The sequence below is a fragment of the Protopterus annectens genome, chromosome 6.part0 (assembly GCF_019279795.1).
Source record: "Protopterus annectens isolate FY-2018-M chromosome 6.part0, PAN1.0, whole genome shotgun sequence".
NCBI lineage: Eukaryota > Metazoa > Chordata > Ceratodontiformes > Protopteridae > Protopterus > Protopterus annectens.
The window spans coordinates 223,153,532-223,172,191 of NC_056737.1; the positions used below are offsets into that span (position 1 = coordinate 223,153,532).

Here is an 18,660-nt window from a genome sequence, read left to right on the forward strand (position 1 = left end):
CATACAGATCCAGGTCTTTATGAGGTCCTATTTACTACAAATATCTGTGAGATATCCAGAGCATATGTATGATCAACTGCTGGAGTGGTGCAGTGCTGTTAAGACTACATAACAGCAGTGATGACATACAAGACATACAGCAATGCTTTGTTATTATAAGCTACCTTGTCTGCATGACAAGAGCTGGAAGAAGAACTTCCTGTCTGACAAGTATAGAGGAAATATTTTTATAAAGAAGATTACCATAAAAGGGAAATTAAACTGGAAAGGACTACAGTGAAAAATAAAATAAGCAGAACTAAAAATATCTAACCTAAAGTTATACTGCTTCACAATGATTTGAATGAAGATAATATCACTTAAAAATAAGCAGTCCATTTGACAAACCACTGTGTAACATTTTTTTCAACCATTGTAAGTCAATAAAACAATGTCATCTTCCTTTTTATCTACATGCTTCACTACCAAAATTGAAGAGTGGTATACAACCTCAACAAAATACTTAAACTAAAATCAGGCGAATAAGCTTCTACACTGAATTAAAATGCAGCATAAAACATGCTTCCACAATAATCTTAAATACAGTGACATAAATAGTAGCCTATCTAGCCATTATTACAATCCATGTGACTCAAATTCGACAACTAGCTTGAGTACTTAACAGAACACCAGGGGAGGATGGATATACCCAACTTGGAGGGAGTGGGTTCAACCCAGTCTGTCTCTGCTCTCAAGACACTTGTGAAGGGTAGGGATGGAATCATATGGATAGGGGCTACAAGGATGATGTGAGCATGACTGATAAAGCCAGTGGTGGTAGCCTTGTGTCTTCACATGTGGGAGCATACACCAAGGTGTCAGATGGGCAGACAAAGTCCCTAGCATGGGATAGGTGCTAATATTACCACCCGAGGGAAAGGTTAGGGCCGTTCATCAAAAACAGCTTTCACTGCCAGTGAGACCACCAAACTTCTTGATGTGTGCCTGAATGATTGCTGCACTCAGCAACTCTCCATTTCTACATGATCTGCAAAAAAAAAAAGGGGGGGGGTACCCACACCTCAGGAAAACAAATAAGCTCAAGTTCAATAGATGGGTGGCTCAATGGTCAGGCAAAGGGGAAAGCACGTAGGCGAAAAAACAGTTTATGTCGAACAAGTACAAGTTAACGAGAGTTGGTAGAAACTTTGGTATAGACTTACATAAGTACAGAAGGGTCACTGCTTTGTCTGCTTAGGTGATACGAGACTGCTACCAAAAGACCACAGAAGATGGAGAACAGAACAGGAATGTGTTTTGCATCCCAAGACTCCTGGAAAACATTTAAACAAATTAGAAAAACAAAAAACAAAGAAATGCATCACAAAAATAAAACAAAAGGTACAACAACCTGAAAAATTTTCTACATGTTTAACAGACAATCAGATGCAACAACCATTCAAAAATGTCACAAACTTTTACATTAAGTGTCTCAACTTCATCTTTTACTGCTTTTATTTTCTCAGCAGTCTGGCAACAAAGTAGATCCCCTAATATCTCAGAGCCCCTTTTTCTTGTGTATGAGACTTAAGGCTTTCAAAGTTCTACTCAGTTTAAGGTGTGGTTGCTCTTCAGTGATGAGAAATACCCTTGAAATTTTCATGTGCTCTAACAGTATACATTCATATATACTTACTACGCAAGTGATCCCAGAAGATCAGTGAGAAGCCTAGCCCAATTTTCCCACAGCACTGTCTGACTACGTGAATTGTTCAGAGTCCAATAGTACGCAAATAGAAGATTTGGGAAATCAAAGCATGTACTACATGATGCAAGCTCATAGCTTTAATCCTCAGGGTTCTGCCGGGATTTAACTCATGACCTTCTATGGTTCAGGCAGATGTGATAACCACTATAATACAGAACCCATGTAAATGAACTGAGCTCATAAAATACCTGTGCACAAGCAAATTCAATTTACAAATCTAGAATGTGACCGTGTGTTTGTTCACATTTTTGGTGTGTCTCAAATTCAACCGTTATACTTTTTGGAAGCACCCATTACTGTATGTGTACATTTAACAAGCCATAACATAAAAACTAAGCTCGTTTCTGTCACTAGGAATGCTCTCATACAGTAATTCCACAGAACAAACTGCAATAGGATAGTTAAGTAAGGACAATACACCTTTTGTTTTAGAATCCTAAGATGTATATTCACAGTATTTCATATTTTCAGTTCATATTTGGAAAATTTTAATTTCCGTTTCCTAGCTAGTTCTAAATAAGTTATTCAGTTTCCTTATGGCACATGGAGCCACTGTTGCCAAGCACTAAATTCATTTTGATTTTCATTAGTTTGCTTTCAACGAGTAACCTAGAAAATCTCCATCAGAGACTTTTTAAATGTATTAATTTAACCATGTAGGTGCACTGCTCACTGTTGGGACTTTTTTAAGCGAAAACCTGAGCCAAAATGGAAAGGGTAAATGCAACACAGAAAAGCCAGTGATCCAAAATGTTTTTTGGGAAGTAGTAGGTAAATGAAGTACCTATGGAAAACATGCAAATTCCAAGCAGAAGTGAACGGAAACCAAGAATGAACCTGATAACCATGAGCTGTGAGGCAAAAATCTCAGGCAAGGAGGTAGCATTAATGACATGTAATGTTGCCAAGCTTTCAAAGCGACTTACACAACAAACCAACTGAGTACACTTAATTTATTGAATACTTACCACCACCCATAGAAAAGCTAAAAGCCACAGTTTGTATTGTCCACATGGAATATTCTGCTAGGATGGCATTTCTAGCACTTGCTGGGATCATCTAAGCAGTGAGCTATAACTTTCTGCCAAAACTCCTAGTTAGACATGTGCATGCACCCACAGCCAAAGGTAGTGTGCCATGCATGAAGCAAGCATTTTGCAAAATAAGCTCACCTTGTAAATGTACATATTACCTGGGTGCAAGGCTTAGATTACAGACCCTAGTTATTGACATTCAAGTGTGATTACTTATGAGATTCCTGGGTTTTACAATCCGAGTACTGCATTTCATAGGTTTCTCTTTTCCCTGGGGTACAGTGACTTCAAAGTTAATATTCACAAGAGGTTGGAGTGTGGAGGTGTAATGGAGCTGCTCCCTGCAAAAACTAATTTTCATCTGTTTTAAGTGTGTCAAGTAAGTTTCCTTTTCAACAAAAGAGGCTCTCCAGTCAGGGAGTCATGTCCTGACACACTGTTCAACTGAATCTCCAAAACCAGTCAAGTGTTATGCAGCACAGATAAGCTCCAGAATTCTCTCAAACAAATACCTTAGTAGAAGTCAGTTTTGGGTACAAGTCATTAGCTAAACCAAAAAATAAGTGCCCTATGTCCAGCTGTTCCAGAGACTTCTCTCTTTTCCCTCACTGCAGCACTTAAGTGTCACTCATTTGCCACCCACAGTTTCCACATTCATAGTCAAAATAAAGTACAGTTGTGTAAGCTGCACTTACCATCAAAGTAAATATTTGAATTCCACACTGCTGCAGTAGAATTTTGGCTACATGGGTTGCAGCCTCCCTCGGCTACTACAAGTGGCCAGCTTCTCAAAGTTCTGACCCCCCTTCCACACCTTTACTCTGACATAGCTGACTGGTCATCCCAAAGGAGGGAAATCAGCTGTCAGAATGAAGACATTTTCAGGACTTTCTAGTCCACACAGAGAGAAAAGCATACTCATCCTGAAACTTTGAAAAATATAAACATTAACAAATTACTTTATATACAAACAACTAACTATATACACAAGTAGGGGGATAGCAGGTGGTTACAGCTACTGCAGCAGTGAGGAATTTGAACATCTACTGTTATGGCAAGTACAACTTACACAACTGTACTATGTTCATCAGTATCACTGTTGTAGCACCCTTTTGGCTACATGTGCTAATTACGAAAACCTACCCTACCCTACCTGGGAAGACGAAGGATAAGGATCCAGAAGCCCCTGGAAAATGGTCCTAGCAAAGCCAGTCATCGACTTGGAAAAGGAATCTGGTTTGTAATGCTTTGTAAAAGTATGTACAGAGGACTACACTGCTACCTCAAAAACATTTTTAGCCCACTCCTTTCCAATACATCACTGTGGATGCCAAGGCTCTACTGAAATGTGCCTTTACACTGACTGGAAGATATTTACCATGGTCGATATAACAAGAGGCAATAGCAGAGGACAACCATCTCAAAATAGTCTGTGTTGACACTAGTTGTAAGTCTCATTATAAAACAATAAATAGCTGCTCTGCTTTTATAAAGGACTTTGCAAATACATTACCCGAGTTGCCTAATGCATGTCCAGAATATGCAAAATCTTATCTTCCTGGTTCTGGGGGTCTGCACGGAACACTGGAAGATTAACGGCTTGATTCAAAGTAAATGTTGAAACAACTATGGGCATAAATGAGAGATTTTTTCTTAATGAGAACCTATCTTAGTGGAAGACCAAATAGGGATCACAGGTTCTTACTAGGCTAACTACCACTAAGGCCTTTATAAGCCTAGCTGTGCAACCCAAATGTGTCCCACAGGTTATGTTTTAGACGTAATAAACAACATGATTTACTAAATGCCTCTGTCAATCAGAGACATGGGTGTCAGACCAGGGGTGAATTTTCAATTTTCCATCCAATGGTCTAAGTTACTCTTAAAACAGGGTTAGGGAGGAACTTTGTTTCACATGGATAGGGAGCTTGTTCCAGAGAAACTGATTTGAGATACTTATCTGTCTCTCCAGCATATTCTATTTATGTTGCAAGCAAACTTTAGGTCTTCAGATCTAGTAGTTTTGATGTTGTTTGCTTTGTGGATGTGCAAAAGGTTCAAAGAGGGGCCCAGGTATGCATCATATGCCAGGCATAGACCACCTCTCAGTAGTCTGTAGGAAGCAGAGTACAGAGACAGGGCTTTGAGGTGATCTGCATAGGACATTGCATTTATGCCTTATATTCAATTTGTAAGGAACCTTTGCAGACATTTCAGTCACTGCATGTGTCTGGTCAGGTATATATCGAAAGGGGCATTATACTCAATGATGGGTCTGATAAAGGCAGAGTATAGTGGTACAATGACTTCCCCGGACCTAGACACCATGCATTTACTTACAAGTTGAGCACACATAAGTACTTCACTACTACCTTGGATACATGTTAGTCGAAGATCAGAATTTGTCTACATGTATTCTAGCTTCCTAACTAGTGGGTCAACTAGTCATTGATGACAGCTTCCTGGGGTGGTCAACTTCTCAAAAGGTACTATAATGCATTTTTTTTTTGCATTGACTTTTAAGCAATGACTTTGGCATCAATCGTCTATCTGTGTTAGATCATCTTGAAAGATATTTATGTCTTGGGGGGGGGGTGATTGACTGCTCCCAGTTTGCAACCATCTGCAAATCTGATCAGCCAGAGGCCTTTGACATTAGCCTTGACTTCAGAGAAGCAGATGCCAAAGAGAACCAGGCCCAGCACAGGGCCTTGAGGGACTCCACTGGTGATTGGCCTGTTTGTGGAGGTGGTCTCAACAATCCTAACTTCCTGGGTCCTGTGAGCCAGCTGGCTATCCACATATTATACAGGGGTTTAAGCCTAATTCTGTAAGTTTGTTAATGCCAGAGTGGAGTACTGTATCAAATGCCGTAGGTAGGTCAAGGTAGACTGTATGCCACTATTTACCCTCATCCATTGCCTCGGTGAGGTTCTCAAATTGTCCACCAGGTTCAGTAGGCATGACCTTCCTCTGACAAAGTCAAACTGGGATGAATCCAGTGTTTGAAGGTCACCTATGTCTTTGCTGATCATTTCCATAATAATACTTTCCATGGTTTTGTACAGAAGTCTTGTCAAACTAATGGGGCTGTAGTTTCTGGGCTCTGTCAGTGGCCTGCCTTATGAAGGGGAATGACTGTTGCAGCCTCAATTCTCAATGCACAAAGTCTGTTTTAAGACAGTAACTCCAGTGGCCCTGACAGGTCATGTTTTAGACCATTCAGGCAGTATCTTGGGTTATTATTGGGACCCACTGAGGCGGAGTTTTTGGTCTTAGCAAGCGCAACCAAGACATGCTCTCTATTTATAGCTGGAGGTGTTATGTTTGAAGGTATTTATTGAGAGTTCGCTGGGAGTGCGTGCGTGCGTGCGTGTGGGTGTGTGTGTGTGTGTGTGTGTGTGTGGGGGGGGGGGTAAAGCTGGAAATGAATTTGCCAGCCAGAAGATTTCGCTATATTGTGCAGCTCATTGATTTTGATATCACTACCTACCAGTTCAGCACACTGCTGTGCTGCCTTTAAGGCCTTATTCAGCTATGTCAGAAACCTCATGGGTGTCTTTGCATGGGAGACTATCTTGACCTCAAAACTGGATTTACTGGACTTTATTAGCCCTCTTAGCTGACTGTTTATTTTGATGAAAGGGTTCTTATCTTTATAGGAGCTCCACTTCCTGATTTTAGCCATGATTTTCCCTTTTGTTGTATAACCTTTTTATTCTGTGATGTCATCAGGGTGGCTTGTTTTTGGATTTTATTTTGGCTTAATTCTGGTATGTACAGCAGCCTCTATGCATCCATTGACATGGTTGCACAGTGTTTCTGTGAACAATTCTGCATAGGCTGCTGAGTTTTCTGGACTTGGAGGGGCAGTGAATTCTGATAAACTATCACCTAATTAAAGGTAGTTTGCCTTGGAATAGCTCCTGTTACTAGGTTCACTGGAGTTACTGAGTTGGTTTTGATTTTGAAGACATAGTTGGACCACTGATAGGGGACAAATGGCTCCTGAGGGTACTCATAGCAGTGTGGATTGAAAGGCGTATCCCAGATGACTAGAGAATAAGTATACTCGTGCCAGTGTACAAGAACAAAGGGGACCGCCATAACTGTGGGCAATACAGAGGCATCAAGTTCCAATCACATTGGTTGAAAATTCTGGAGAGGATGACTGATAAATGGATACGCAGAGGAGTAGAATATAAGACGGAGGATGACCAGTTCGGATTGAGATCATGATGCAGCAAAATTGACCCAAAGTTTGCAGTTAGACAGATACTTGAGAAGAGGAGACAGTCCAACTGGGCATTCCTAGACTTGGAGAAAGCATATGACAAGGTCCCAAGAAAGCTGATCTGGGCAGTACTGCTGTGGTTTGAAGTCCCAGAAACATTGGTAGAATTAGTGCAGGCTATGTACAAGGACTCAATAACTAAAGTATGAAGTGTTTGGTCTCACAGAGGGGTTCCCAGTGGGAGTGGGTGTATACCAGGGTTTAGCTTTGAGCCCACTGCTGTTCATGGTGGTGATGGACTACATTAGCAAACAGGTCAGAGGGTGTAGATCAACAAAGTTGCTGTATGCAGACAATATGGCATTACAGGCAGACTCTGAGCTAGAACTTCAGCAAAGATAGCAGAATGGAATGCATAACTGAAGGCACATGGGATGAAACTAAGCACAGATAACACAGTGGTAATAACAGCAAATTGGGGAAATCAGAAGAAGCTATGAATAGGGATAGGAGGGAAGACAGTGGAACAGGTAAACAGCTCCAGGTATCTGGGAGTGGTGATTGAGAAGGGTAGTCTGAATGAAGAGGTCAAAGCTATTATCAGAGGGGCTGCAGCCAACTGGATAGTGTGTCTATATGACAGAAGAATGCCAAAGAAGCTGAAAAGCAAGTTGTACAAGACAGTGGTGTGGCCAGTACTACTGTATGGTACAGAAACCTGGGCAGTAAAGGCAGAACAGATGAAAAAGTTAGAGGTGCTGGAAATGAAGTGCCTGAGAAGGGTGGTAGGATGCACACTGTGGGACAGACAAAGAAATGAGGACATAAGAGCAGAAGCCAAGGTAGCTCCAATTGCAGAAACGATCAGAGAGAGCAGATTACATTGGTTTGGACACGTGCAGAAAAGCAGAAGACAATCTAGTGAGGAAGATTTGGAACAGACAGGAAGAAGTAAGAGGAAGCAAGGACGTCCAGCAGAGGTGGATGGAATGTGTGAAAGAAGATCTGCGACAGTTAGGCATGAGTGCTGAAGAAGGCAGGAGAGTGGCACTGAATCGAGAGAGCTGGCGACAGTTAACACGATACCCAGACCCCATGTAGAAAAAATGGAAAAAAGGGGCTGACGACAGTTGGACCACTGAAATGAAAATACTCCAAGACAGCTTGCAAATCAGACTCTTCTTCCAGATGTCAGAACAATAAGAACAGCTTTCCAGGTAATGAAACAAATCAGCCTGATGAGCTGGTTCAAAGGAGACATAGTTAACTTTTGCAGCACAAATTTAAATTCCCTGGAAAGGGGATTTTACATATATCTAAGAGACCTAATATGTAAAACCCCCTTAAGGAACTTTTACTGAAAACAGAGGAGGAGGAGAATCCACTAGTAGACATGCTGAAATGGCTACAAGACGTACATTGACAAAGGAGTATGACAGGCCACAGGAAAGTAACTAACAGAGATTTCTGAACCAGTAATACATAATCCCCTTATACGGCTCTGGCTATTGGGCTAGGCACTGACTAGAAAATCCTTTACACTTGCCAATGTAAGTTCTAGAAGTAGGTTATCTTTCCTCTTTTAGTACCAGCTGCACATCCTCATAATAAGGTGCCTAAAAGGAATTAAAACTGAATAATCTAGGCAGTTGAAGTTGTTTGAGATAGGGGGAGGGGGCACCAAATTTCATGTCTTGTCTTGGTATGTCCAGTATATGCAGAAGCCTGTAGTAATTCCCCTTAGCTAATTCTATATGAAGGGAGAACCAATGCTGCCTGGGTCACCAGAGTCTCACCACAATGATTTCTGGACAGTCCTACTGTATCTTCAGAATTACCCTAGGGATATTAGTGGAAAAGGCTGAAAATGCATAAAGAAACATTTGAGGTTGGTATAACAGTTAAGGTGTTCTCTCACAGATATAAAGTATAGTGTCAGATTCTCACCTTTGACAGGGAAATTGGCTTGGCTTAAAATGTCCAACAATGGCAGCTAGCTTAGTACTTCCCAATGAACCTATGAATACCTTGGTCTACACAGTACCAATGATCCTTAAACAGATTTTCAACTTGACTTTTTGTCCTATGCAGATCGCCTCTGTATTCTGTCTCCTACAGGCGGTTGAGGGAGACCTATGCCTGGCATACAAAGCACTGATAGACACCACTCTGATGGACCTCTTGCATATCTGCAAAACAAACAACACCCATAATTACCCATTCTAAAGACTTTAACCTTGCCTGTGACATAAAATAGGAGCTGCTGGAAAAACAGGTATGAATGTATCCCACAGACTACCCCCCTTCTCTGGAACAGGCACCACATCCACGTGAAGCAGAATTCCTCCCTAACCTAATTCAAGTGTAACTTGGCCAATTGGATAGGGAACACGAAATTCATCCGTGGTTTGGCACCCATGTCTCTTAACAGACACAGACAGCATGTAAATGGTTAATGTCCAAGGCCTCTGCTTGTAAATGCTTCACCTCCAAGTCTCTGCTTACACTTAGCAAGGGTACCAGAACTTGTCAAAGATTTGGGATGCATGGCTAAACTTAAAAAAAGCCCTTGTGGTCGTTAGTCTAAACCTATTCCCGACCACAGGAGTGAAAATGCATCTGTTTTCCCAGCTTGCCTGCAAGGAGTCAGGCAGCAGAACTTGTTCAGATGTCCGTTTGGAAAACAACTGATTAGATTTATTTGAGGTGTTCCCACAATTGGATCAACACCTGAAAATTAATGACTCCTCATTAAATATTTGCATTTGTGAGGGTCTGTCCTAGTGTTACTCAGCTTGCCTGTCATTACATTTTGATCGGACTGCATGTAAGATGCTTGGAGAGTTAAAGAATTGTGCAAAGCTGCCTCCCAAGCCATCACAGCCAGCCTGCACAGACAGTATGACATGGTGCCTCCCTGCATGACCACTGTGGTGATATCCATAACAACCTGAGGGGTCATGGGGACTACAGATGAAAAGAGCTTAAGGGCTTGATCCCAGCCAACATCTTTGACATCCGTGCTTAGATTTGTTTTATGAGTTCCAGAGGCCCTGCAGCTTAACCCCATAGACACTGCTCCCCAAGCAAAATCAGAGGAGTTTGCAATTACAAACTGATAAGGGATCCGAGGAGAAAGGGGGACACTGATTCAGAGCCACTTGTTGTCCCCAACAGTGTAGATCCCTTTTTACAAAGCCCGAAACTGCAATCTAAAATACCACAGAATGAAGATGTTACATCCAAGTGTTTTTTTTAAAATGAATTTTTCTCATATGTAACCTGATAAGAGGAATCATGAGAATTACAAAATCCATGAACCAGAGAATCCTGAGATATTCTCTTGCAGTAGTCAAGAGACTGATTGGAGAAGCTTGGGAAAGTTTCCAGATAAAAATCCACCTTTTCCTGAGTAACAAAAGCTTTTTGCCGAGACGTATAGTACAGTTGTGTACACTTACCATAAATGTAGATATTCGAGTGTACTCACTGAGTTGCATTTCTGGCCTGCATTAGAGATGTTCTTCGTCTTCTCTTTCCTTCACTATATTCTACAGCCTTTGTGGTGTATTTGCTTTTAGATGAAGGTAAAGTTTATGTTGTGACAATTGCATGTATTTATAGTTATATATATATTTATATATTTTTTTTTGTTCCCCATTTGGAGGGCACCTGACATCTGGGGCAAGAAAAACTAAAGAAAATGGCATAGGCTGCCTGTTTTATACCCCTGACGACCTGACGTCATGGAAGAGGAGACAGCAACCGACGCAGGACCCAAGACTTTAATATTCAGGCCGACTGAGGGCAACCTGCCAGCAGATTACCCAAATGTAATGACTGCAACAGTGAAACACGAAGAACATCTCTAATGCAGGCCAGAAACGCAACTCTGTCGGACACAGTCAAGGAGGAATTTTGTACATTTACCTGGAATGACTCTGCAAAGATAATTAAGGTATCTAAATAAGGAAATAAGTGAATATGATGCAGTCTGCAATGCACTGCGACTGGGAACTAGATACTTTGTAAACACCCTTGAAGATACAGACAATCCAAAGGGCAACACAAACAACTGAATGTGACCCAGACTCGGAATCTGAGAAATTTCTTGAAGCCTGAGGCTATGGGAATGAGATGAGCATCTTTTAGATCTAATGTTACCATAACACTCAAGGGAGACAAGAGGGTAACAATGTTTGAAAGGTAAATATTTTGAACTTTGGTATTCTCACACAGACTGAGAAAGGAAAGATCCAAAACTGGTCTCCAAGAAAATTTTTTCTTTGCTATCAGAAACATTATGGAAAGGAAACCTTTACCCTTTTGATCTAAAGGCACTAGTTCTAGAACTCCTTCAAAAGATGGGGAGGAATTCCCTGAAAGAAGGTATTTACATCCACAGTGCCAAATGTACCTCCCAGAACCTCTTCTAGCACCAAAGAGTCTGTAAAGAATGGTTGTGTACACTTACCATAAATGTAGATGCTCACGTGTCTTCACTGTTGCAGTCATCACATTTGGATATTTCTGTTTACAGTCCCAGAATGCCGATATGGCTTCTGTAGGCCATCCGATAGCAGATCTTCCGAAAAAATCAAAGATAAAGGCAGAGACAGACCGCACAGGACTAAACCTTCCGACGATGCTACCGCCAAGCCGGTAGTCTGTCCTCCGGAATTCAGTGAGGCACTTTTGAAACCCCTGAGCATGCTTCAGTTAATTCGCAGGCCTCTACAGAGACCCTTTTGTATAACTCTTCTTCGTTTAAGGATCCTGTGGTCGTCTCTACCTTGGATGGGTCCGGAGCCGCTGTGCCGGCACCAGCTTCCAAGAAAGTCATTTGCAACACCGAATCCAGACATAAACCGACGTCTCCTTTCACAGCTTCCATTCTTTTTAAACCAACCGAGTCCCTTAGGCCCAAGGGGTCAAACCACCGCCAAGAAACCGGCTTACAGTCATTCTTTGGCACCTGCTCCCTTGCCTCAGTCACAAATGCTTAGAATGGCACAGGACCTTATCATGCTGATTAGGGGAAGCCAAGCCACTCCTTCAAAAAGAAAAAGAGATCTGTCTCAGAAGTTTTGACTGAACAAGTCAGATGAATCCGATCCATCTGACTATGAAGACATGCAGGCCCCTCTCTACATATGATGACTCTAATGCAGAGGAATCTATTCCTTCGGCCACTCCCCCAGAGGATTTTTTCATTTGAGGAAACCCTGCATACCCTTAAGGGAGCATTTCAAATGGGAGAGTCAAGATTACCCACAGTCTAAAAAGAAACTCAGAGAGTTCCTGGACCTTCCACAGCACAGGCCCTTAGCCATCCCTCCGGTCTTAGATGTGGTAGATGATGTCGTCCTTGAATCCAGCTTGACTCCAGAGGCCCTCCCCTCCTGCTCCCAGAAAGACAGACAGGTACTACAGAGTCCCTGACTCTCACAAATCTCTTTAAAAACCCAACAGCAGACCCTGAGGTCATTACTCAAGGCCAAAAAGGGATTAAAGCTACTTCAGCTAAGAATCCCACCCACTCAGTGATTCCAGAGCACTGGACAGATGGGATAAAAAAGTATACACCTCAGCTACTCTTGCTATCAGGGCACTCAATTGTCAGTTCCATATGCTTAAATATCACCAACATACCTTGGAACTTCTTAAACAAAAACTTTCCTCCTTTCCTTCATGGGCAGAATCTAAAGATTTACAGGAATTAATGCACTCTGCTGGTCAAGTAACTAAACACACTTGGCACTGCGGTTTTGATGCCCTAGAAGCTTCTTGCAGAGCTGCAGTCACTAGATCTGTCATTAGAATATGCATGGCTTAAGGAACAACCCTTGACAGACCATGTCAAATCAAACTTTTTGAATGCACCCTTGCACAAAAATAATTTATTTGGTGCTAGAGCAGAAAAGGTGTTAAAAAAGATGGAAGAAAAAGCAAAATCTGTGCAGACTGTTAAAGATTTCCTACAGGTACAGCCCCCTAGGTTCAAGCAGGCATTTTCCTTCCAAGCACTAGTCCTTTCCTGGACCTAGTAAACAGGGCCAGTCTAGGCCCCGTGGAAAAAGACCTCTAAGACACAAGTCCCATGGCTTGCAGAGATCTAAGCAGTGGACTGCATCCACTTCAAAGTCAGGGAGTTCTAAGACACCCCCTTATGGCAAAAGCTCACAATGACACATCACCCCCTCCCTACCTCGCCTCTGCCCACCATCACATACCCCTAGGAAGAAAACTCTCCCTTCACTCAAGCACCTGGGCCACAATTACCAAGGACCAATGGGTTATGAACATTGTGTCGCAGGGGTACAAATTCTCCTTCCACACCTTTCCAACACCCAAAGGGTTCCCAAATCTACCCCCAAAAAAGTGGGCAAAGGCTCAAACGCAAATCCATACCCTGCTCACCTTGGGAGCAGTAGAACACATTCCTGCAGAGCAGATAGGCCAAGGCTTCTTTTCCAGATTTTTTTCTTGTACCCAGAAAAGAGGACACCTGGCGCCCCATCCTCAACCTGTCCATTCTAAACACCTTCCTGGTGATCACAAAATTCAAAATGCTCACCCTCCAGCAGCTGCTACCCATGTTGTCCAAGGACGCTTGGGTAGCCACCCTGGACCTAAAAGAGGTCTACCTCCACATTCCCATCAGGGAGTCCTGCAGAAAATATCTTTGCTTCAGGGCAAGATCTCTCGACACTTTCAGTTTTCTGCACTTCCCTTTGGCTTATCTACTGCTCCGAGAGTTTTCATAAAATGCCTGGCTCTGGCCATTGCTTTTTGCAGACAAAGAAATATTCAAATTTAACCTTAGATGACTTCATTATTCAGGCAGACAGCCAGGAAAAGCTGCTCAAAGATCTGGCCTTTGTAAAGGACCTACTAACCTCCTTTGGGTACACAATCAACGAAAAGAAATCCAAACAGGTAATCACCAAAAGGATAATCTTCCTGGGAGTAAGTCTGGACACAGGATCCCAGATTGCATGTCTAACACCAGAGAAACAAAATTTCCTATCAGCTTACTTCTCTCAACTGGCCACCGTGCCCCAACTTTCTGCAAGGGAAATCCTGCAAGCCCAGGGGTTCATGTCATCTTGCATACTCCTTTATTCCATATGCCAAACTGCATATGAGGAAACTTCAATGGTACCTAAAGAGCCTTTGGTGTCCACACTCTCAAGATCTGGAAACTCTCTTACCAATTATTCCTTGCCTGAGGGAGGTATTTCTTTGGTGTGCAACAGCCTGCTCCGACAACAAGGGACTGCCCTTCTCCCCACACCCCGCTGCCCAAACCCTCACCACATATGCATCAGACTACGCTTGTGGTGCACACCTGGACAGCAGGTGCATACAAGACCAATGGAACCCCCAGCAACTCCCCCTGCACATAAATCTAAAAGAGATGATGGCTGCGCAGCAGGCCTTGATCGCTTTCAAACCCCTTCTCTCTCCAGGGGTTCTCCTGATCAAGACAGACAACACCACAGTGATGTGGTACATCAACAAGCAGGGAGGAACTCACTCCTACACGCTGTGCAGGCTGGCCATGACCCTTTGGTTCACAGCCTCTTCCCTGCAGCTACACCTGGTAGCACAATACCTGCTAGGCTCTCTCAACTCCCTGGCAGACCAATTAAGCAGACTTCCCTCGCTGTCGGTTCTGTGCTTTGTTTAACGCCAGAACTATTCATAATTGGGCCCTTATTGTGAGCTTTTGCCCTAAGGGGGTGGCTTAGAACTCCCGGGCTTTGAAGTGGAGGCAGTCCACTGCTTAGATCTCTGTAACTCATGGGACTGCTGTATTGGAGTTCTGTTTCCACAGGGCCTAGGCTAGCCCTGTTAACTAGGTGCAGAAAAGGACCAGTGCTTGCAAGGAAAATGCCTGCTGAACCTAGGGGGCTGTACCTGTAGGAAAACTTTAACAGTCTGCACAGATTTTGCTTTTTCTTCCATCTTTTTTAACACCTCTTCTGCTTCAGCACCAAATAAATTATCTTTGTGCAAGGGTGCATCCAACAATTTTTAATTGACATGGTCTGGCAGGGGTTGTTCCTTAAGCCATGCATGGCTTCTAATGACAGATCCAGTGACTGCAGCTCTGCAAGAAGCTTCTAGGGCATCAAAACTGCAGTCCAAAGTGTGTTTAGTTAATTGACCAGTAGAGTGCATTAATTCCTGTAAATCTTTAGATTCTGCCCATGAGGGAAAGGAGGAAAATTTTTGTTTAAAATGTTCCAAGGTATGTTGGTGATATTTAAGCATATGGAACTGACAATTGAGTGCCCTGATAGCAACAGTAGTTGAGGTGTATACTTTTTTACCCCATCTGTCCAGTGCTCTGGAATCCCTGTCTGAGGGGGTGGGATTCTTAGCTGAAGTAGCTTTAACCCCTTTTGGGCCTTGAGTACTGACCTCAAGGTCCGCTGTTGGGTTTTTAAAAAGATATTTGTGAGAGTCAAGGACTCTGTAGTACCTGTCTGGCTTTCTGGGAGTAGGAGGGAGGGCATCTAGAGTCAAGCTGGATTCAAGAAAGACATCATCTACCACATCTAGGACCTGGGGTATGGCTAAGGACCTGTGCTGTAGAAATTCAAGGAACTCTCAGAGTTTCTTTTTTTAGACTGTGGGTAATCTTGACTCTCTCATTTGAAATGCTCCTTTAAGGTATGCAGGGTTTCCCCAAAGGAAAAAGCCTTTGGGGGAGAGGCTGAAGGAATAGATTCCTCTACATCAGAATCCTCATATATAGAGAGGGGCTGCATGCCTTCTTAGTCAGATGGATCAGATTCATCTGACTCTTGTTCAGTCAAAACTTCTGGAGACAGATCTCTTTCTTTTTGAAGGAGTGGCTTGGCTTCCCCTAATCTGCATGATAAGGTCCTCTGCCATTCTAAGCATTTGACTGAGGCAAGGGAGCAGGCACCAAAGAATGTCTGGAAGTCGGTTTCTTGAGGGTGGTTTGACCCCTGGGCCTAAAGGACTCGGTTGGTTTAGAAAGAACGAAACCCGTGAAAGGAGGCATCGGTTTATGTCTGGATTAAGTGTTGCGAATGACTTCCTCGGAAGCCAGTGAAGGCACAGCGGCTCCGGACCCATCCAAGATAGAGACGACCGCAGGATCCTTAGACAAAGAGTTATGCAGCATACCGGACTCTGAAAGGGTCTCAGTAGAGGCCTGCGTATTAAATGAAGTGGGCATCAGGGGCTGCGAAAGCGCCTTACTGAGTTCCGGAGGACTGACGACCAGCTTGGCAGTAGTGTCGTCAGAAGGTTTAGTCCTGTGCAGTCTGTCTCTGTCTTTATCTTTATGTTTTTTTGGAAGGTCTGCTGTCAGATGGCTTACGGAAGCCATATCGGAATTCGAGGATTGTAAACTGAAACATCCAAATGTGAAGACTGCAACAGTGAAACACGAAGAACATCAATCTGTTGCCAAAGAGTAATGTATAGATTTGGTTTAAAAGGCAGATTTTGCGAGAAAGGGGCAGGAGGGGATGGTGTGTGTGTTTGGGGGGGGGGGGGGCAGAATAATGGCATAGTCAGTTTGAGATATTAGAAAAGGTCCTTGTTTTTTGTTGTTCCTGTCTTGCAATCTCTTTTTACTCCATGTTTGCCTTGCACTGTAACAGATGTCCTCGAGGCTTTGGGAGATTTTTTAAAGAAAGGGGGACTTAAAATCTTAACATTCCCTGAATAACTTCGCTCTTTTATTAAATTGAGAACCTGAGCAGCAGAAGGGCAAAAAAAGTCAAAATGTCACACTTTACAATATCAGCAAACCTTTGGTTACATACCCAGGCATACCTCCTCAAAATCACAGCAGTAGAAGTGGCCCTAGACACAGTATTTACATAATCCTTCACACTCTTCACTGTATGTTTGGCTACTTGGGAAATGTTAGAAATAACAGAATTCAGAAAGGAGCTATCTTCTGAAGGAAAAGAGGTAAAGTACAACCTCAAACTATCTGCACAAAAGAGAACAAACTTCCACATATGTGCCTTGGAGTTGAGAATTCTACATGCTAATGTGGAAGAAGAAAAAAAAAATCTTAGCAAATCTATCCAACACACTGCTCTCTTTGTCCACTGGGGAGGGGGTTAGTATAACTATTATCTGTTGTCAGCAGGTGAAGAGGTAGATACTGCAGTTAAATCTCATCAACGATGAGAAAATAAATTGTTAGTTTGAGGAACTGCACACAGATAAACAGTTTATCTGCCTTTTTGGGGACTCAAGGTTGAGAGTCAGGATTATTACAGGCAGCCACACCTCTCAACCTTAGCACAAAAATCTGGACAAAGCCTAAAATGGTGGTGAGAAGGCTCAAAAATAAGGACAGATTTCAGACATTAATCTTATAAACTTAGAAATTTGTTAGAATAACAATTTGTGTTAGCATGCATTTTATGAATAATATGAAGTCTGAAACTCAAGGGTGGTCATTATTAAGTGACTTCAATCCCCAATGATTTGCCAAAAAATCACAAATTTTATGAGGAACAGACCAAGAATATGAGGTAAAAACCTGGATGGTTCAGAGGTATGCATGCAATATTAAACACACCCTCCAAAGCTGGCAAAATGGGAGGGATGGAAGCAAAATGAGGTAGCACCAATTGTATCATATCATATAATAGCTCTTCAGTTCAGGGGAACATCCATCTTTTCCACCAAAATATCTAACAGATCTTGGAAACAGTCAGAGGGAGGAAATTCTTCCAAAGGAGGTGGAATGAAAACAATTTCCTCTAAATCAGAGTTACAGCCTTGTGAATCCACTGGAGAAGACCCTTCTCTGTCTATGTCAGAACCTTCTGACAGAATTTCCTCAGGGATTTCTTTAGTGACATTGCTCTCAGAGGAAGACTTCTGAGCACCAAGATAAACAGCCTGTAATGACTGCCTGGCTAAGGTAAGACAGTCATCTTATTTGACAGACACCATGTCTTTAGATGAACAATGTTTAACCTTCTGCTTTCGACTGAATACTGAACAGAAGATGGTAGTTCAGCCCTCTCAAGAGGTCTCTTTCCCCGGTCAGCATGAGAAGCATCCCCTGGAGTGTCTCCAAGACCCAAAGAAGATGGTTCTCCAATACCCTTTAATGGACGATGAAACAGCCCAAGAGGATGTGGCTGACAGAACTACACCAGAAGAACCTTCAGAAGAAGATGAAAGGTCGAGGAACAACAGGTGGCCACTACAGGTTCATTCACCAATGTCTGGAGGACTGACTGAGAGCAGTAGTGGGACTCTTTTAAGGTAATCAGGAAAAGAGCCAGCAGTACCAGAGTAAGCATCCATGCTGCAGCTAAGAATGAGGCCTGAATGCCAGTGGCAGTGTTGTTGAAATGAGAAAGTCTAATAGCAACCTGTCACAGAAGTGTTTGCAAGTAGCACACACACATACACGCACACACACACACTTACCTCCACAGTCACTGTAACTTGTACTGAATGCTTTCAAATGATTTTTGCCTTTTTAAAAACACTTCCCAACCCTGTAAATCTAACAAATCAACTACAAATTTACATAAACACTGCACTTTTACTACAAAATAGCCCCTAAATAACAAAATAAGCCCTTAGTTAATAACAGCAGTCTCTAACAGGAAAACTTCTGA

General features: G+C 42.6%; 1 protein-coding gene across 1 annotated transcript in view; it reads right to left on the reverse strand.

Moving 5' to 3' along the window:
• PCNX1 (pecanex 1) overlaps nucleotides 1–18,660 on the reverse strand; it is a 3,150,868-nt gene that overhangs the window by 1,645,933 nt on the left and 1,486,275 nt on the right. Inside the window, exon 17 of the mRNA XM_044073489.1 lies at nucleotides 1,203–1,312. Coding sequence (XP_043929424.1) covers nucleotides 1,203–1,312 — 110 coding nt within the window. The remainder of the gene's footprint in view (nucleotides 1–1,202; nucleotides 1,313–18,660) is intronic.